A 21,613-nucleotide genomic window follows, 5' to 3' on the forward strand; every position below is an offset into this window, starting at 1 on the left:
TGCTGAAAACTCACTCCCGTGGAGAACAGTTGGTGGTACATAAGCGCCTCGTCACCTCAAATACAATAACTGAGGGGAAAAAATCGCCTTGGAGAGAAAGGAGTGAAAACTTCTCTCATTCGGGTTATCTGTATGTAAAATGGTATAAAAACAATTTAGAAATCTGCGACTAGTTATGGAGCAAAGAGATCGTAATAAATAAAGCCTAAGTATAAAAGTGGCACCTTTATTTAATAAAAGGTCTGTGGGGACGACTACGAAGATGTTTTATAATATTTTACCAGTTATTACGTACTTTTTATGTGCCGATATTGTTTTTTAATCATCAGATGTACTAAGTATGAAATAAGATACTGGGCACATGCCACTTACAGCAACTCCATATAAATTAGATGTGTGACCTTATTTAATATATGTGTCTCATCTAACTGGCCTTAAATCAGCTAGAGCGAAAATTTTACTCCGTCGTCTTCTTGAGCCAGTGCTGAATGATGGCATCTTCTATATTCTATTCATTTTACTTGTTTCTGTGCCGTCTCATACCACCATTCTAGCTTTTATCTACATACAATCTATTAGCATCTTTTGAGGCCATCCTCTTTTTCACTTAGGTCTTCAAATAGCACTTTACTATACCGTCTATCACAGTCTTATCTCTTACGAGGCAAGATCACAGTCATTTGAACTTGGTAGCTCCCCCGAAGATTCCAATCCAGCAACCGTGAGGTTTCCAGAATGAGATTTTCACTCTGCAGCGGAGTGTGCGCTGATATGAAACTTCCTGGCAGATTAAAACTGAGTGCCGGACGGAGACTCGAACTCGGGACCTTTGACTTTCGCGGGTAAGTGCTCTAACAAGTGAGCTAACGAAGGACGACTCAGGACCCGTACTCACAGCTTTTAATTCCGGTACTATCTCGTCTCCTACCTTCCAAACTTCACAGAAGCTTTTCTGCTAACCGTGAGGTTGTCGCAGGCTGAACGGCTGTTATGCTGCAGTAATCACTGTGCCGTAACAAAAATAAAACAAAAATAACGCCTTTTGCTAATAAGATGAAAAGTAGTAGGTTTTTAACCGATATTATAAGCACAATGCTGCATTTCTCTTCCTAGAAATACAAAGTTGCGGAGATATCGACGGCACAGTTTCACCTGCGGTTGCGACCAGGGTGACACAGTTTCATTTTCTATAGTATTATGACAGGTTAGTCTAGGTTCTAGCGTATGGCGAACCAAGAACACATCCATGCAAACCCTTGAGGTGAGCTATTGTCATACTGAAATACCGTACTGTTCAATCATACTCGTCATGAAAATGTAGAAGACAGGATGCAAAATCACCTCTATCTATTAAACCACTATGCAAGTTTCTTAATTTAGCCGTAATTTTGTAAAAGGTGGTATAGGTGATGTACGGTATTAATGGTCAGGCCTTTTCACCAGAGGTTTTGCTAGTTAAGCTAACCTTGTCATCGATTACCTTAATGACTGGGCTAGGATTTCTACGCACCTGTTTTCTGTGAATCTCTCGTAGAAGTTGTCCGACGAAACGGTTCTTATGGCTCACTGGATTTCATAAGACGCAGACAGTGTGTCGGCGATTATAAATGAACGTGCCGGTAGCTAATTTACTTGAAATCAATCCCGGGATGTCAGTACGATGGGTTTATTAACAAATAGCGTAAAACAATAACGGTTTAATATTGTGAAACGATTCGTCTCAGAAAGTTAATAAAATTCGAGTGCATGGTAATACCTACTATCACATAAGAACAGACACCGAATAACAACATCCTATGGATTACTGGCGAGATTGATGCACGGCCTAAATTTCTTGCTCGTATCGTAGAACTTCGTAGCTCTTAAAACTTTTTCGATAATTTAACAACGAGTATTCTATTGAATTAACTCATGCTAGTTTACGCCACGTTAAAAGTAGGCTTTAATTACTAACATATAACAAAGAAAGTTCTGAATTTGGCGCCAGAACGCTTATAGATCCCCTACGAATTGATTGCCAAGCAAGATTCGCTCTCAAAGCTGGCGTACTTCTCCCAATTTCGATGATTCACTAGCATACCACATAGTCCACTCACAGCCATCGTATTTTGCAGCGCTGCACAAGGCGGCAGCTTACTTCTGCTATCTGCATAGTTCTAGTAAATGTAAAATTTAGAAAATAAAATAAATTAAAATCAGAACGAACCTCACAAGGATAAGACTTGCTCTCTGAAAACGTAGAAACAAGCATCCTGTCTTATGAGCATGACAACATGAATGTCTGCGCCCAACTTAACGTACTAAAAATACCCAAAAAATATCACAGAACCACCCCTAGTCTGAATAACACTCTCCATACACTGTAGTTTAAACGTCTCCCAGGAGACTTAGGTTCGATTCCCAGGCTTGGTACAAATATTCATTCGTCGCTTCAGTCTCCATATGTACATCATTGATGTTTGAGAGATGAAAGGTTCTGCAACAGTACAGTTTTATTTGTATAAACGATCTGAACCTGGGTTTCAAGCAAGGTCTCTTCTTTCATTCGATGCTATTCCAACATAGGTGGAGAGCTTCTGCAACGCTGTTTGCCTTTAGGGGGAATACTGAGTGGGATGAGATGTGAGTGTGAGTTAGGACTGATGAAGGAGGCGTGCTATGGTAGCCTCTGTTGCTGTGCGAAGCCACTATGACAGAGAGGCGTAGTGGTTAGAGACCTGGGTTCGAATCCTGGCCTGAGAACAAATTTTCATTCGTCACTTCAGTCTGCATATAGACATTATTTTTAGACCTGAAAAGGTCTCTGAATACAATATAGTTCCATTTGATAAAACAAATTATAAGTGGCTGCATTTATTTAGTGTTCCAGTCATTAGTTCATAACAGACAGACAGGCAAAAACTAATCTAAATTTTTCATTCAATAATTCGGGTTTGGGACGTGTCATTGTAAAACACTAAATCGACTCGATATAAACGTCAGCAGTTTAGTTGTTTTAGTGTTTTACAACAACTTGGCCTAATACCCAAAATTATTTTAGGCAAGATGATACTGGCTGTCTAAGTCTACAAGCTAATGTAATTTGTTCGCATCTAAATGTAAAGTACATAAATTGTTCTACTCTGCCAGTAAGAATTTGTTTTGTCCGAGGAACTACTCCATCAAAATTCTTCTCACCTTGTTACGTCATAAGAGCTAAGAGATGGCCGGGCAGTTGCCACTGTCTTATTTAAAGGAATTAGAGATTATGAGGCATAATAGGAAATTGACGACACTGCATGCGTACAAACGATAATGATACAGAAGATTCCTGAACGGATTTACGCGTTTACTGCGAGGGTATGGAGCTATTTGATTAGCGGTGAGAGACATATTCGGACAGACACAAAGTTTTGTATTCATTTGAGAGTAGTGCATAAAGATGTACCGAAACGTCCACTTGTGCTACTCCGCAGAGAATATCTGGACTCTGAGGCACAATACTCTTTGCAATGACAGAAATTTCAGAATGAGACAAAGGCAGTTAATGGATTATGTTTTAGATTTTATGGAGTTACAAGAGGAGGAGGTATTTAATTATATAGTTTCTTGTACAAAACCTGAAGATGAGAGCTGCCACACACTGAAAGTGTTGTTGTTGGAAATGAAGAAAAATTTATATCGTTGAATTCCGTAATTGATGTATATGGGCCGAAAAAGGTTTAGTATCTTGATTCTGGCAATGGGTGGGAACAGTAGAAATTAGTTACGTTTACTGTATAGCTAAGAGGAATAATAGCAGTTGTTTGAGAGAAAGGATGTGATCACGAAAATGACAGTGGAAGAAATCATTCTTTGATTCTGTGACACTAGTATGAAAGAGATCCTGGGAGAATTTGGGAATGAGATTCATTACTGAAGGTGAAGCATTGCAAAGATTCCTTATTTAACTACAAGAGGAAAAATATGCCCTTCAAAGAAAGACAAAAGAAAAGAGAGGAAGATGCATACGTGGACTTTAAAGGTAAAGAAATGGGAAAATTTTTAGAAACAACAGAGTTGATTTTGTGGTACACTAGAATTTCTTCGTATTTTAACATCAGCCTAAATTTTTACTTGTAAGGCTCTTTTCAAATTTCGTTCGATACAAGATGAATAGGAAAAACTGATAGTCAAACGGTATGATTGAGGCACGTGTGAAATGCACCGAGTAAACTTGCTTGAAGCAATAATGTAAGGTGGTCACTGATAAGAAGAAGCAATCTCACAAAAAGATAAGGGACTCAGAGATAAAATCAAGGATAGAAATGTTTGGTGTGTATGTTTGTAATAAAAGGAAAGCGCACTGCCGGACACGACCGTCAATTGTCCACTCTGTGACGCAGATACTTGACAATCAGTGCGATTTACTGACTCAATTGGAAGTTTGTCCGGGTCCTGCGGTCAGTGTTGCCTGTTGGGTGCGTGGGGGAAGGACGGCGGGTGGGTGGGAGGGAGAGAAGGGAGGGGGTGAAGATAGCGTGGTAGTTGGGGAAATGTTGCCGAGGCGAGCGTGAACTTCCACCGGGCTGGACAAATGCGTCTCCGAAAAGGAAAGATAGGAGCGCAGCGGCCATCTCCGCTGAGAGGCAGCGTAAAGTCAGGCGGGAGGAAGACAAAAAGCCAGAGGGTCACGACAAGGAGAAAAACCGATTTGCCGAACTGGAACCAGAAGTAACTAAACTCGATTTTGTGGGTCAAGATGTCTCACGTGAGGAGATAGAGTTGGGTAAACAAGCGGATGGCTTCGCTCCATTAGGTATTCGTAGTATATCGTTCATTAATTGAGAGCTACCACTACTGTTTAGAAAAAATACATACAGCCACATCGGTCAAAAATCGAAAAAAGTAATGCCGAGTGACACCATTTCTAATACAAACAGATCAAAGTTTCGGAAGTAATTATGGAACAATCCTTTGTAATTAGACAGGTAAGAGAAACAAATTCAGAATAAACCGGTTTTTTAGTGACAATACTTGCACCCAGTACTTCACCCTGTATAGCAGTGTTCTTAAAATTTTTTTACCCAGATATGATCGGCAGAATGACTCAGTGATTCAGTCCGCTCAATTACCTACTCACGTTTCAAGCGAGGAAGTAAATATTTTATTTCGGTATTACGAGAGCACGGTGAAAGCTAATGGCTCCGAATTTTTTGGGTAAAACTTCTTAAATCTTTTTACATAAAAAAACGTTACTAACCGTCTGCAACGTTATCCTTCATATCTTCTCAGCCCTCTGCTGCTAGAGTGTAACATTTCGGTGTGTGACATAAGTATGTCGATGCGTGAGAAACAACGTGCTGCGTTAAAGCCTAATCTTCCTCTTTAGAAACTATAATCGAAATTCGAAAGGTTCGTCCACACAAGGAACACTCTTTCCTTCAGCATGAAAATACCAGAACACACACGAGCACTGCGACATTTGGAACAATACAGCGCCTTGGGTTCACTATCAGCAATCATTCTCCATAAAGTCCCGACTGGCCCCGTCCGATTTTCATCTGTTTCCAAAACGTAAGAACACTTTCGTGGAATTCACTTCGATGGTGATGAAGCGGTGAAACCAGAAGTCAGGTTGTGGTTCCATTAACAACGTAAGACATCTTACTGTGGCGGTATCAACAAACTGGTCTTTTCTTGGAATAAATGTCACTACGTTGAGACATAAATAAGTAGACATGAAAAATAAAGATTTAGAATGTTAATAACTTTTGTTGTATCTGAAAAGCTTTCACAGTTTCCACTTTAAAAAATTTGGAGACATTATATTTTTGCACGCCCTCATAACCCTGATGCTGATACAGGCCACAATATGATGATGGCTACCTACATCACCAAACGTAGAGCATTGCAGGAAGGAATCCGTGGCAAAGTGTGTTGTCATCAGGGCCTTACAATTTACGTAACTGAATAAGAGTCTCTAAAATGAAATCAGCAACTGATATGATGAAATCGTTGGATATGTAAATACATGAAATGATGTCACTGAAAACTTATCACAAATTCTGAACATGAATTGTAAGAACATAAAGTGACTAACGAAACCAAGTCTCGATCCCAGATTTGCTGTGTTCGGCGAGCAGTCAACTTAGTCATTTCCAATATTTTTTTCTCTTTTCTCCCTTTTAATTGATTATTTACAATGGGGTCACCTTGCACCCCTTCAGCCCCACTACATGCTCGTCTTTATATCGCATTCTTAGACTCAGGCCATTAACTCATTTTGAGCTTCATCGGCGTTGTTCGAAAGGATGTCATTCGGAAGGCATCAAAAGTTGTTTTAATAAAAGATTAAAAATATATGTCCTCGTCTATGTATTCGCTCTTCTTTCGAAATACTTTTCCTCTACCGAGCGAGGTGGCGCAGTGGTTAGCACACTGGACTCGCATTCGGGAGGACGACGGTTCAGTCCCGCGTCCGGCCATCCTGATTTAGGTTTTCTGTGATTTCCCTAAATCGCTACAGGCAAATACCGGTATGGTTCCTTCGAAAGGGCACGGCCGACTTCCTTCCTTCATCCGACGAGACCGATGACCCAGCAGTTTGGTCTCCTCCGCCAAATCCACCCAACCCAACTTTTCCTCTAAAGGACTGAGAAAGCGTCAACTGCTACTAGTTGTTCTTCCTACGGCAAGTATCGGTTTGCAGCAAGATTAAAAATTTATCTTGCAAAAAACATTAAAATTGTTCTATCTAAATGGAACAACAATCGTTCAAGTGACTAAAAAGATTACCTCACGGAAACAACACAATGAAATTAAGAAATTAAAATTCCTCGCATTTTCCAATGCTCCGTAATTGAAGATGAAATCATACAGTATTTAATAATCTCGAAACCATGATGACTTGCTCTATCTGAAATTCGTACTCATCAAAATAAATATTGAGGAATTGTTGAACTTCAATAAAAGTAAATAGTGTTACTCACTATAATTTGTAACATGTCATGAATCGGAATCTGACTGAGTGTATCAAGTCCAAAAGCCACAAATAATTAAAAGAAAACTTAGATGAAATGTCGGTTGCATTGTGATTCCCTCTGCTCATCAACCTACATTCTTAATGTCTTCCGTCTAATTTCTGTGTGTTGGGTACTGATCTAAGAAAGAGCTGCAAATGGACACAGCTTTAGGATCTCTGTATACGTATTAAAACGTTATGCGGATTCATTGTCATAATGCTTGAAATTCCGGATTTCGAAATCGTGATGACATAATCTACAAAGTGAGATAAAATTCACGTGCTGCTTCTGTATCTTTCCAAGGCAATAAATTTCAATCTTGACCTACTGTATTTGGCACAAAATATTTGGTGTACAGCTATTCACCATAGGAGAGTTCCTTTTTGGATACAATTTCAGGTACGGCAAGCTGGTTGATGTGCCACACTGTCTCTTTCCTAACGTCCAGCTCATTAAGGACCTGCACCACACGGTTGTTAAAACACCTTCACGTCGTGGGAACCTTAGTCTCTATCTCTAGTTCTGGGATCTATAGCCGTAATATTGTTGTTTAGCCCTGCAAGTGCGATCGAACCGACATTTGTTCCAGAGCATTTCTGTGAACATTATTTCAATTAAATTGAGGAATCATCGAGTAACAGTAGTCTGATGACTGCTTTTTCTTCGTCTGTTTCAACGAACCATTCAGACAGATTTGGTCGAAACAACCAATTATCCATTAACTATTTAATATCAGCCTGTGAATAGCGGGGAAAGGCTTAGGGGACGGAGGGAAGAAGGGAGGGTGGGGGTAGTTACGACGATATAGTCTTACAGTTCTTGACATACACAGTATCCAAGAGAGGGTGGGACTTTACATAACGGCTGACCATACTATGGATTTAGGCATTCTGAGATTTCGCGAAGCGACTTTAGATAGCTGCCGGGACACAACAAAAGATAATAAAACTTGGTTATGGCTGATTTCCTGCCGCATCCTTGTGCAACCCCACTTTTATGCAATGCTTCTAAGGACGTTGGCAGTGACGTCGCACTAAACCCTAAACTCTCCTCCATCCTTTGAAAAATGCTGTCACGTTGTCAGATAACTCGAGAAAGACTCCCTAGTTTAGCAACTGCCCTCTATAAAAGTAAAGAGATAAAATTGAATACAGCAAAAGAGGAATAGCCTGCACTGAATGTCTCAACACATGCTTTGAGACACCCAAGAAAAGTGATCTGGTAGGTAAAACGTAATTCTTCCGTAAATAATATCGATTTTTATTAAGTGAATTTTTCAGTTTGAGCAAAGTGAAAAAATCAATCACTTAAAAATTGTTTGAGAAAAGATATTCAATAATTCACTTTCTTAATGTCACCGAGACGTGATACGGGCCGCTTGTACTACCCTCATCTAAGAAACCCCACGACAGACATAATGAAGAGGTAAGGTTTTCGTATCTCCGATGGCATTGCAGGTATCATATTACACCTAATGGAGAGGTAACTGTTTATAACGTATGAGCTGTCAAGAAAGTAGACATATTGCACAAAATGATCATGGTTTATAGCAGAAAACTTATGCATATTCTTTGTGCGCAATCCTTCACCCCAGTGCGCGGAGAAGTATATTTGATAGAAATTATTGTGAGATTCATGTCCTCTTAAGACAAATAAAAGAAAATTGGGACTTATCCCCACATATCACGAATGTTTTTAAGAAAATATATCAACAGCATCACGCATGTAAATGGCTCTGAGCATTATGGGACTCAACTGCTGAGGTCATTAGTCCCCTAGAACTTAGAACTACTTAAACCTAACTAACCTAAGGACATCACACACATCCATGCCCGAGGCAGGATTCGAACCTGCGACCGTAGCGGTCTCGCGGCTCCAGATTGTAGCGCCTAGAACCGCACGGCCACTCCGGCCGGCTCACGCATGTAAGAAAAATAAATGACAACGAACAAATCCATTGCAGTGTATTTGAAAAAGTTTGTAACTGGAAACAAAATCGCTTATTGCTAATGTAGCTTTTGCGGTGCTGCTTAATCGGAAAAGACTCATTGGAATCATGGTGGTTGCGTAAATATTTGGAGTCCATTTGGCTGATAACAAGAGGAAAGTTCCTAATCCAAAGATGTTATTCACCAAACTCTGCGTCAATGCACTTGGTTTAATCTCAAAACTTTCCAGAATTTCGTTTCATACGCTATGTGATCAAAAGTATCCGGGGACCTGGCTGAAAATGACTCACACGTTCGTGGTGCCCTCCATCACTAATGCTGGAATTCAATATGGTGTTGACCTACCCTTCGCCTTGATGACAGCTTTCACTCTCGCAGGCATACGTTCAATCAGGTGCCTGGAAGGTTTGTTGGGGAATGGCAGCCCATTCTTCACGGACTGTGTACTGAGGAGAGGTATCGATGTCGGTCGGTGAGGCCTGGCACGAAGTCGGCCATCCAAAACATCCCAAAGGCGTTCTATAGGATTCAGGTCAGGACTCTGTGCAGGTCAGTCCACTGCAGGGATGTTATTATCGTGTAACCACTCCACCACAGGCCGTGCTTTATGAACAGGTGCTCGATCGTGTTGAAAGATACAATCCCCATCTCCGAATTGCTCTTCATTAGTGGGAAGCAAGAAGGTGCTGAAAAAATCAATGTAGGCCTGTGCTGTGGTAGTACCACGCAAAACAACAAGTGGCGCCAGCAAAAAAAAAAAATGTTCAAATGTGTGTGAAATCTTATGGGACTTAACTGCTAAGGTCATCAGTCCCTAAGGACAAACACACACACCCATGCCCGAGGGAGGACTCGAACGTCCGCCGGGACCAGCCGCACAGTCAATGACTGCAGCGCGTTAGACCGCTCGGCTAATCCCGCGCGCCACAAGTGGCGCCAGCCCCTTCCATGAAACACACGACCACACCATAACACCACTGCCTTTGAATTTTAGTGTTGGCACTACACACACTGGCAGATGATGTTCATCAGGCATTCACCATACCCACACCCTGCCAGCAAATTTTCATCTTGTGTACCATGATTCGTCACTCCACACAACGTTTTTCCACTGTTCAGTCGTCCAATGTTTACGATCCTTACACTAAGCGAAGCGTCGTTTGGCAGTTACCGGGGTGCTTTGTGGCTTATGAGCAGCTGCTCGACCACGAAACCCCAGTTTTCTCTCCTAGCACCTAACTGTCAGAGTACTTGCAGTGGTTCCTGGTGCAGTTTGGAATTCCTGTGTGATGGTCTGGATACATGTCTGACTATTACACATTACGATCCTCCTCACCCGTCGGCGGTATCTGTCAGTCAACATACGAGCTCGGCCTCTACGATTTTGTGCAGTACGTGTCCCTTCACGTTTCCACTTCACTATCGCATCGGAAACAGTGGACCTAGGGATGTTTAGGAGTACCCAAAATCTCGCGTACAGACGTATGGCGCAAGTGGCAACCAATCACCGTATCACGTTGGACGTCCGTGAGTTCCGCGCTGACCGGAGTGGCCGAGCGGTTCTGGGCGCTACAGTCTGGAACCGCGCGACCGCTACGGTCGCAGGTTCGAATCCCGCCTCGGGCATGGATGTGTGTGATGTCCTTAGGTTAGGTAGGTTTAATTAGTTCTAAGTTCTAGGCGACTGATGACCTCAGAAGTTAAGTCGCATAGTGCTCAGAGCCATTTGAACCATTTGAGTGCCGCGGAGTACCCCATTCTGCTCTCTCACGATATCCATTGACTATTGAGGTCGTTGATATGGAGTACCTGGCGGTAGGGGCAGCACAATGCATCTAATATGAAAAACATATTTTTGTGGGGGGTCTTGATAGTTTTGATCACATAGTGTACTCGTCTATAACAAAACAAACACTACAGTACACTACTTCTTTTCACGTTAGAGCGACCGAGCCCACACTTAGTACGAATGTGAAACACATTTGCATTCGGAAATTTCCAAGGTTTGCAGTCTTTGTTTCCTGTAATGTCAGTAGCTCTAATTTTCTGGATATGGGACGGACATTTGAAACCATTTGACTGATAATGAACTTTCGGAAAAGAGCTAGTGCAACTAATATGAAGATGTTAGAATATAATAAACTTCTGTAATTTTTTCAAGTATTTATATCCAAATTATTTTCGTAACACTGGAATTATGGGTAAGCCATACCAATAGTTGGAGATGGCTAACCTTTCCAGCTTACCACATCTCATCCGAGTAAGTAGTGATGGAACGGAATAGTATGTTAATGACACATATGACGAGACAAAAACACTTAGAGTCGTAAGTTCAGATGGGACTGCTGGGCTTTCATGCATGTCATACCATGACGGTTGACGTGGAGGCTACACCGCCTGGGGCAGATGACCGCTAGGGAGCGAGGGACCGCCACCGGGGTCCTTCCCTTGGGACACATGCAGTGATGTCCTTTCATAAGCTGAGCGGCGTACGCACAGCAGAGAGATAAGAGGAGTACGGGCTCTGTGCCGGTGGACAGACAGTTATTAAGCCAGCATCGGTACCACAGACTACCCATCTCTAGAACAATGACAGGATGGAGTTGCGGTATTAAATATGCAGTCCTCACTGTTTTCCCTAGTCCAGTCTGTGTACCAGAAAGCACGCCCTCGGGTGGACGAAAAAACTTGTCAGTGGTGCGAGGGATTTCAGAGCAGCACTATCTGAAGCTCGCAAAAGCGTAGGCCCCAGCCGCAAATAATATCTTTAGAAAATGCTCAGAAAATTCCACCGACTGGGTCTTTGTTACGTGGTTGCTGGCCCTCAAAGCCGAGTGAGTAAAACGTTTCTTTCTCCTTTTTGTTTTCTCACAGTGGCGAAATCTCGCTGGCAGGAACAGCACGCTCTATCGTTGGTAGGTGGACTGTGACGTTAGTCGTCAGTTGCAATTAAATGATGGAAAAGGGCAGTAGAGAATTGATTGGGAGAGTACTTTTTATAGGTTTGATGAAGGAAGGATTGAAGACATTACAAAATTATGCCACCGGCCAAAAATGACAGAAAATAAGTGCATGGCTAGGGAATTTCAGGTGCAAGCAAAGTTGCTACTGAGCGCGGAGGAGTGCTCTTTATAGAAATCCAAATCTTCTTTTTGAGAAGGACAGTCAGAGAGAGGAGTCGAAGAGAATGTGGGATCAGAGTTTGGAGATGAGGAGACGCTTGGATTTGGAGGGGCATACTCCCAACTGTTATACATAGAGGGCCCCCTCATGTCACACCACTGTGCTTTGACGCCGACCACTGAAGTTTATGGTTAGATTACATTGCAGTAACGCCATGATTGGGATGGATAGGTACAATAACATGCTAATTTGGATAGAAGCGGTTACCTCCCCAATGGTCAATCTGACCCAGTGAGATAGTTGTCTTCATTCTCTATCAACCTCATTCCTTGCAGTCGCTGCATACCTACCATGCTACTCCATGATTTAATAACAATGATAGTGAATCGTCAGAACCAAATCGCCATCCCCATCCATCTCTGAACCGTGTCGAAAACTAGTTACAGTTATGTAGTGTAACTATCCACACAGTATTGAAATTAAATTGTTGGTAACAAATGGTCAATCCTTGTAAGGTTTAATGAGTTGTTTGTGAAATTCTGAAGCTATTTCCCGCTATGATTTTACTTTCTTAGTCAGTGAACCGCATGTCCACGGACAGGAGTAATAGAAAGTCCACTGAGATGCACCCAGGATACAGTGCTTAGGATCCCCTATAACAGATTGCGTTTTTATTAATTTTATTAATCAACACTGGGTCCTGAGGAGGGATCAGTTGCCTAATTATACCGGTCAGACCAGCCAGGTGGAAAGCCCGGAAAGGAAGGGAGGTAGTCTTGCAATATATTGACTGCAAATGGGGAGGGGGTGTCTTATGTTTTCATTTGTAAAACGCTTGACCGATTTCGATGATATTTGGAATGGAGATACCTTTAACCCTGAGCAAAACATAGGTTACTTTAGAAAGTAAAAATAAAAAGTCAGTCGCTAATTTGGTGAAGTGGGGGAGGGCACATGTTTCTTTACATCAATGAACATATGCCACGTTGATAAAGTACTTCATTTTGTTGCATAATGTACATGTCGTATAATGTATTGGTACTTGAACAGCGCGGTGCGTAGATACGTGATCATGCCTGCATCCGACTGCACGCACCACTCGGCGCGTGCACATAACGAGCTGTTGGTGCCGGAACAGACAGGCAAGTAAAGGACCTGATAGTCGTAATATTGTACTTACATATTCACCATCGTTCATCATAACAAAGCCACTATTATGTGATTACAGAGACGGATAACAGCCAGTGCTTAAGACAATTCTTGCGGCCAGCAGCCAATCAGAGAAGTTGGAATGAATGTTTCTTCTGCAAAGGATTGAGAGCTTTCTGACCCATTACAACTGTCTACCGGAACGAGATCCCGACATGGAACCTTGCCTTTCACGGAAATTATTTTGCCGATTGCGCTACATAGGCACGGTGTTCAAGACCCGCTCTCACGCTTTCACTTTTGGCAGTAGCTCTCATCTGCGTTACTAACTACGCAGAGTCTCTTCCACATAACTTGATAGTTAACACTTCTGGAATAAACATGTGATCTTTTTAACGTCCAAATATGTTTCGGCACCTTTGTGCAGTGAGCTGTCGGTAATTTCATCCAAAACCAAACGATGATTAATGGAATTCTGAATTTAGCATGAACATGACTCAACTTTTTGTTCTCTGTCTCTCTCTTTCTTAATTTTATTTGTTCATAGCGATTTCAAGAAATAGTGTTGAAGCCAGAGTGACCTCAAGCCTTGTCATTTTTTAACCTCCTCAACTCACTGAACCTCAAGATGTATAAAAAAATAAAATTTTTGCAAAGAAATAACACAATCGAAGTGATGCGTTAATTCACAAATCTCTCTAATATATTGTTTTTGCAGGTTATTTATCACATATTTTGACACTCAAAAACACTCTCATCAATACCTATAGGGAACTTCCCGCTAACGTAGAACCATGAAATATGGGAAGAGGAAAGGTTTCACAATACACGTAAAGGAAAAAATTCCAGTTCAAGCACAAAATTAAATTATTCCCGGAAGTCTTGAAATTCCCAAGACCGATATCTTGCCAGAATAAATGTCGGTAACACATAAGAATCTTCTAAATTCTCGATTTCCGGGCCGGATGAGTCATCTATGTACATAATTAAGTTTGTACGGGACACTCGGTGGTTAAGTCCTTCTCGCTTGTATCTGGAATTTTTAAAAATATAGTTGTTCATAGCTCCTGGACGCCAGACTCTAAATGCAGTTCTGACCACTGTAGCCCATCCCTATCCCTTCCTCACGCCTTCTCGAGGAAAACACTCTAATTGCTCACATCTTACGTTGCGGTATTCACTTCACAGAAATCGGTAAGTGGCTGAGCATGCAATACACTGCAAAAGACTGTAGCTACAAATGAATGCGCTGAGCGAAGTCTAGGGCATGCAAAGAGAGAGCTGGGTGTCAGCTACGAGCGGGTTGCGAGGCAAGCGTGGTGCAGGTGGCGCGCGGCGATTACTCACTCCAGGTTGCTCTCCGGCGTGGGCAGGTCGCCGATGGTGGTGAGGGTCAGCGTCGACCAGTACAGCGAGCCCAGGTACTTGCGCGTCAGCGTCGCGTACTCTCCCGGCCGGTACGGGTACACCCAGTCGCCCTGCGCAGTTCAAAAGGAGCGCGACTTCCGTCAGATACCAACTGCTTCCTCCACTGTGCAAAACTGTCACGGATGCAACTTCGTAACTCGCTTATACTACAAAAATAATGCCATAAAGCTGTCAATCACGCAATAACGTGACAGTGTAGTACAACTCACATGCTAAAATTTGGTGCTAGATGGGAACTAGATCAGGGGTACCACAGATTCAACAGTTCACAACGAGGGTACTGATACGACGCGCGGCTGGCGCCAGTACCCTTTTCTTGTAGTGTCATCTTTGGCCGGCAGCGAGTCGGTTGTTCACCGCGAGCTCTGCTATTTAAGTAGTCTGCAGCGTCGAGGCAGCAGCGCTTTTCGCACCCGTCCACGTCCACCTCAGTCTGCCCCCCCCCCCCCCAGTTGAAGTCCATGGCAGAAGTCCAGCGGATCCTACGACGGAAACGTGGCCGGTCAGCCCCTGGATTGGACGGAATTTTAAATGAACAGCTTTGCCACCTGCCAAGATCTTCTGTGGTTGTCTCACGTCTGGTCTTTTCCCCTCTCAGTTGAAGCAAGCTCATTGCGATCCCCAAGCGGTTCAAAGACCCTTCAGTCCCCACCAACAACAGGCGCATCAGCCTCTTAAACACCATGGCGAAGGTCCTTTAATCGGTGCTCCTCCACCTTTTCCCAACTTCTAGCGGCGGCTGGGACGATCCGACCTGAACAGTTCGGTTTTACTTCGCACCTCTCTTCCGAACGTCACGTCCTCCGAATCACTGAACACGTCAGAAAAGGATTCAACGCCGCTAGGTCGACAGCTGCCGTTTTTCTGGACTTGCAGAACGTCTACGATAAGTACTGGACCGACAACCTCGCCCACAAGATGCTGACACCCCTATACTGGGTATCTATGTGAAGATTGTGGATGACTTCCTCCACGGTAGGACTTTCCTCGTGGCTCACCGGGGAATGCGTTCTGGCATTAGGTCACTGACAGCAGGCACTCCACAGGGATCCGTGCTGTCTCCCATTCTTTTTAACATCTACGTGAATGATTTGCCGGTCATCCCCGAGTACCACCTGGCACTCTATACCACTGAACGTATGACTGACGCCGTCATCGCCCGCCTCCAACGACAGGTGGACGCCACCATCACCTGTTGCCGGACAAACAAAATCGTTCTTAATGCCGCCAAAACTGCGGCAGTCTATTTCACGAAACGGCGCCCAGTCCTCCACCGCAATATTTATATTGCAGCCGTGCAGGTGCACTGGTTTCCGACGACCACCTATCTCGGAGTCCGGATGGACCACAAGCTGCTGTTCCACTGTCATGCAGAGTATGTCGCCAACAAGGGGCAAAAGCTGACCAGGGTCCTGTGCCCCCTCTTCCGCAGTAAGGAACTTAACCTGCTTACCAAGCTCCGTATCTACCGGTCAGTTATCCTACCTGCCCTCACGTATGGCTCCACTGCATGGGCTACGATTAGTGTCACCAGGATGCGGACGTTGCAACGCCTGCACAACAAGGTCCTCAGGTGGAGCCTACACGCGCGGACACTCAGGAGGATTTTGACTCTCCATGAGGAAGCAAATATCGTCCCCCTCAAGGAGACCATACGCAACAACTCGCGGCGGCTCTATGAGAAAGTGGCTGCCACTGTCCATGGGCTACGCCACGTTAGGACTACACATCCACGGCGCTGGCATCGCCAACCGGTTCCATTGACCATGCTATAGGAATCGGCTTCCGAAAAGGACTAGCGCTGGGCCTGGCATGCACACCACGGTTGCCTCCTTTGGCAGGATTAGCGCTCCATTCCTCGTCCACTACTTTCCAATCCTACCTGCCCATGTCGGACTAAGCTTTTATGCCGGACAGAATAGTACTGTCACCGTTTCAGGGTGGCATGGGACTCCAAGTCCCACCGCCTCACCTCCAAAGAGTATTGCAGTGACGCAGTGTCACTGCCCTATGGTTTATATTTACTGGCTCACCAACACAGTTAGACCGCGGAAGGCTGGTGATGCAGCCTTCAATGTGCAGCGCTCAATGTGGTGTCTGTCGGTTGCGGCGGTTACAACACGGTCGGGAGATTGGCCCTTACTTCGTGCGGATGCTCATAGCATGTGGTATTACTGGAGTGCTACGGCCGGAGACGGCGAAAAGGTTTTGGGTTACGGCACGAGGCGTAGTGTTTGGCTTTTCTCGCCACGCACTGCATGTTGAGAAGAAGAGCTTGCCGGAGCGTCACCTAGCATTAGCCATTCGCCTGCGCATATGGTGTGCGTTCCATTTAAACAGCTGCAATTGTGTGCTTATGTATATTTGTTAATGGTTAATTACTGTTTTCAGTGACGAGTTTAACACGTAAAACGTGTTTCACACGTGACATGACAACGGGGTTGGGCTTTCCATCTTGGTTTCCTACCACTTGATGACGGATCTGCAGCTATACGCAAGGAAACCGGGTGAGCTCCTCATTACTGAGTGATGGTATATCTAAAATTGTTGTAACCTTGGTGATTAAGTACCAAACTTTGCATCTTAATTAACGAATAACGAAATACTATCTGTGAAACTACATCAGATTCCATCAAGGTGTAGTTCTGGTGGGCTCTTTCCGGGTTAAGGTAATGCTCAACTGTTGCTATTACGTTTCAAGGAACAATCTTATTTACGAGTGAATTGTAATGTTTGAATCAATTTTTAAGGATTAAGATGAAAAGAGAAAACTATTTGACGAGCCTTTCTGTTTTCATGTTATGTTTTATTCTTCTGTGTAGATGAATGTGCAATTGAAATGTGCTGTTGTAGTTGATTTAAGTTTCAGTTGGGCGGAGCGCAGTGTATTTCCTCCGGTACGGTGGGGCGTGGCACCGGGGCTTGACGACTTAGCCGTTGCCAGTGGAACTGTGCTTCGTTAGACTGGACTCCATGTTCCTGGCCTTCTGGCTCGATGTCGTTGTTGAGTTGAGTATTGCTGTTCTCTTTGTTTCTGGCTCTGTCGGGTCGTTAAGCCCCGTAGCTCGTTCCTCCGCTACCTCGGCGGACACACCTTTCGCTCGAAGTATGAATTTAAACTTGCAAAACTGGGTCACTCTGTAATCAGTGCCGGATCAGATTGCTGGAGGCTCCGCCTTATTAATTCTGTATTCTCTTATCAGCTATTTTATCATATTTATACTTTGTATGCTGATTGTGAAGTTAAATTCTTATAAAGGAGAGTTTCATGTGCGCATGTTCTTAGGGGATATTTAGATGCCAAGGCTCTGTTTTTTATTAATTGTTTGTTATTTAATTAACGTCTATCTGTACTAGCAAAAACAGGATTATTCCTTAGTCAGAAGTTCGTGTGCTCGGTGTTTTCATTGCCGAGAGTTCAAGTTTTAGAAGATGCCTTATTGTTAATTGTGTGCAGTATGTTATGCCTTAATGTTACAAATGGCACTGAGCACTATGCCACATAACTTCTGAGGTCATCAGTCGCCTAGAACTTGAATTAATTAAACCTAACTAACCTAAGGACATCACACACATCCATGCCCGAGGCAGGATTCGAAACTGCGAGCGTAGTGGTCGCTCGGCTCCAGACTGCAGCGCCTTAATGTTACAGCTTGCTATGAATTAATATTGCAAAAGACAAGTCATTGTGTAGGATAGCCTTGCGGTTTCAGAGTTTGGCCAGTTTTGAGTGTATTAAAAATTTAGATCTACAGAAATTTTCTTCATATTTTATGCATTTGCTATGCAGATTTCTACAGGGATTTAAGAAAACATTGTATTGTGCTTGTTAAATTGATCGATTTCATTGTATTTAAATTTTACAAGCTAATAAACACTGTTTAACACAAGCAGTGTGTGTGTGGGAATAATGGCTCTGCTGCTTCCTGTCGTATTTTTGGACTCAAATAGCATGTCCCACGTACTACAAGAACACAACTCACCGACCGAATCAGTCATGAATAGCGCCGCGAGAAATGCAAGCTACATAAATGCACATGCTAGCGAAGCCTGCAGATTCCACTGTTGTATTACAACACGAACGGAGACTATGCAACGTCCGCAGTCCGTTGCAACTGTCACTCATAGTCTCAACAGTGTTCTGTGGATTGCGTACATTTTTTCAGCGTTTCGTGAATTCGAAAGTGGCCAGACTGTTGGTTCTCGCGTGATGGGTGCTTCTGGAACCAAGACAGGCAATGTGTTTGATGACTGAGGAGGCTCCACACCGAAGATTTATTCCGCTTACAAGGAAAGCGGGAAAACATCATCCACTAAGTCACAACGTGCATGGAAGTGTATGTTGACTGATAGTGACAGACGGTCATTGAATAGGACTGGGGCGAAAAATAAGAGGACGATAGTTATAAATCTCACTGCAGAACTGAATGTCGCACTCACAAAACCTGTCGGCAACGAAACTGCACGAAGTTGATTCCAGCTCCATAAGCAGGCATTTAAAGGGCGTGGTGGAATTCCAAAACCGCTCATTACCGTTGGAAATGAGCTTTTGAGGAAAACGTAGTTCCAGGCATAAAGCCTGGAATATGGGAAAAACGAAGAAATTCATGTCGTCGGATGTGCCTTTTTGCGCAGTATTTTCAACTTCGAGTTTACGTCGAAGGGGTGAGACATGGTGGGTGTTCGATGATGATTTGGGCAGTCATATTGCTGTAATTGCATGGGCCACGTGGTTATTTTGCAAGGTTGCGTTACTAACAAGGAAGACGTCATCATATTGGCTGATAAGGCCCAATCAGTGACACTACGTTTGTTCCCAAATAGTGATGTTGTGTTGTAAGACGACAGGTCCTCTCTTCACACAGCCTGAAGGACTGGTTTTGTGAGCACGAGGATAAATTGTGGCATCTCCCCTGGCCGTCACAGCCGCCAGATCATTTGAGGTCTATTTTGGAGAGAAGCGTGTGTGGTCGCTATCCATCGCCGTAATAGTTAACTGATGAGGAATGTTTTAAGATTCTGTTGAAAACAGTGCATGATCTGCATTTATCCATTCGGAGATGACTGGATGTAGCTTCGAATGCCATCGTTTTTCGTACACCGTATTAGCATGATAATGTTTTGGGTTTTTGGTGTCACCGTATTTTTATCCACCCCCTTCAATCACAAAGTTTCAATCGTCACCTCGAAAACATATAGTTGTGCTATTTTTTCTTTCTCGCAAGGTAAATGTCTGCAGATGTGGTAGGCACTGGTATCACCACTAAAGGAGAAGAAACGAAATGGTTCAGACCGTTGACAAAGCCGAATATCGTGTCCTAAATCTTTTTCTGTCTTGAGATGGGTAACAACGCTGCAGCAGTCCATGTAGAGTTGGTGGAAGTTCACGGCAACAATCAGCCATGGCGGTGACGGTAATATTGTGGTCAAATAGGCCTGAGTGGCGATGTATGATGTGGCAGACCATCCCTGTGAGAAGATCCGGCAACACCAGTGTTGATCAAGGTGCCCGAAGGCCATCATATCCCAATCGAGACTATAGTGGAAGAAATGAAAACTAACTGCATTCTTGGTATGGTTGACAACTTCAGACCAGACCTGTGATTTAACATTTGTAGTGGCTTCTCTTGTTAGCATTTCAGCCTCGCTGAGCGTAAATTTCTTGTTGTTTCTTGCCACTTTACTTTTCAGCAACGTCATATATTCTCAATCGGTTTTAGATGAGCGTGATGCGGAGGAATCCTATTTAAACTATGCTCTTTAACGTTAGCCATTTCGACGACCTGATAGCGTGGAGTTTTTAGCTTGTAAAGTACTACAAGTTCCATTCACTTCGCCTTATATAAGCTAGGTTGAAGTTTATCCAAACGAACATTTCTTTGTGCCTAGAGTAAAATAACTGTCTTCCTCCACTGTATTGCTGGAGCTTCATCCATCACAGCTGAGTGGTACTGCTCACTGTCCATTACTATTGTCGAATTCAGAGGAATGTTTTGCAACAGAACATTATCTTAACAGCCGGTGAATGTGTTCTTGGACGCCCACTTATATGGCGAATCTCGTGTTCAGACATGCTGCACTGTTATTATTAATGCAGCGCCAAAACGAATACCTGACGACTGTATAACGCTTCAACGCCAGAAAATATCACTTCACAACGTGAGCTAATGAACGTAGATGCCTCTAATGAGCGACACCAAGTGGTACTGTCTCTTCACGGCTTGGCAACAGGGACGCTTTACCAACCGAACTGTTTTCGTCGTGGTAGGAAAAGCTGGCTCGCCATTGGTGTTACCTGAGCAACGGCGTCAAGTCACCTCCGGTGAACCAAACGTCAAAAGTCGCAACTAATTTTAAACGCACTATAATTTTTAACTTTATTCTGTAGCACCACATCTCAGATTATTCGATTCTCTTCTGTTCCGGTTTTCCCATAGTCCATGTTTCACTACTATACGACGCTGTGCTCCAAATACCCGTTCCCAGGAACTTCTTTCTCAAATTAAAGCCTATTTTTGATACTGACAGATTCGTCTTGCCCCAGAATGCCCTTTCTGTAGTGATTGCCCGCTTTTTATGTCCTTGTTCCTTCCATCATGGGTTATTTTGCTCCTAGGTAATAGAATTCCTTGTCTTCGTCTACTTTGTGATACCCATTTCTGGTTTTTGCTATTTCTCATTATTTTCGTCTTTCTTCGATTTTCTCTGAATCCAAGACATATACTTATTACACCATTCATTCCATTCAACAGGCCCCATAGTTCTTCTTCACTTTCACCGAGGATAGCATGTCATCAGTGAATTTTATCAGTGATATCCTTTCACCTTGAATTTTAATCCCACTCTTATAACTTTCTTTTATTTCCGCGACTGCTTGTTCGAATATAGATTGAACTGTAGGGTCGAAAGACAGCTTCGTCCTTGGTCTTCCACTCTTATTTTTCCTCTTGGTTCTAGTAAATGTAGTATATTACCCGTCCT

At 43.3% G+C, this 21,613-nt stretch overlaps 1 protein-coding gene across 1 annotated transcript in view; it reads right to left on the minus strand.

The window, feature by feature from the left end:
• The window catches only part of LOC126419513 (uncharacterized), a 730,476-nt gene that overhangs the window by 581,576 nt on the left and 127,287 nt on the right, over positions 1-21,613 (minus strand). Inside the window, exon 4 of the mRNA XM_050086703.1 lies at positions 14,552-14,682. Within this exon, the coding sequence (XP_049942660.1) occupies positions 14,552-14,682 (131 nt within the window). The remainder of the gene's footprint in view (positions 1-14,551; positions 14,683-21,613) is intronic.

The sequence above is a fragment of the Schistocerca serialis genome, chromosome 9, assembly GCF_023864345.2.
Source record: "Schistocerca serialis cubense isolate TAMUIC-IGC-003099 chromosome 9, iqSchSeri2.2, whole genome shotgun sequence".
Lineage (NCBI taxonomy): Eukaryota > Metazoa > Arthropoda > Insecta > Orthoptera > Acrididae > Schistocerca > Schistocerca serialis.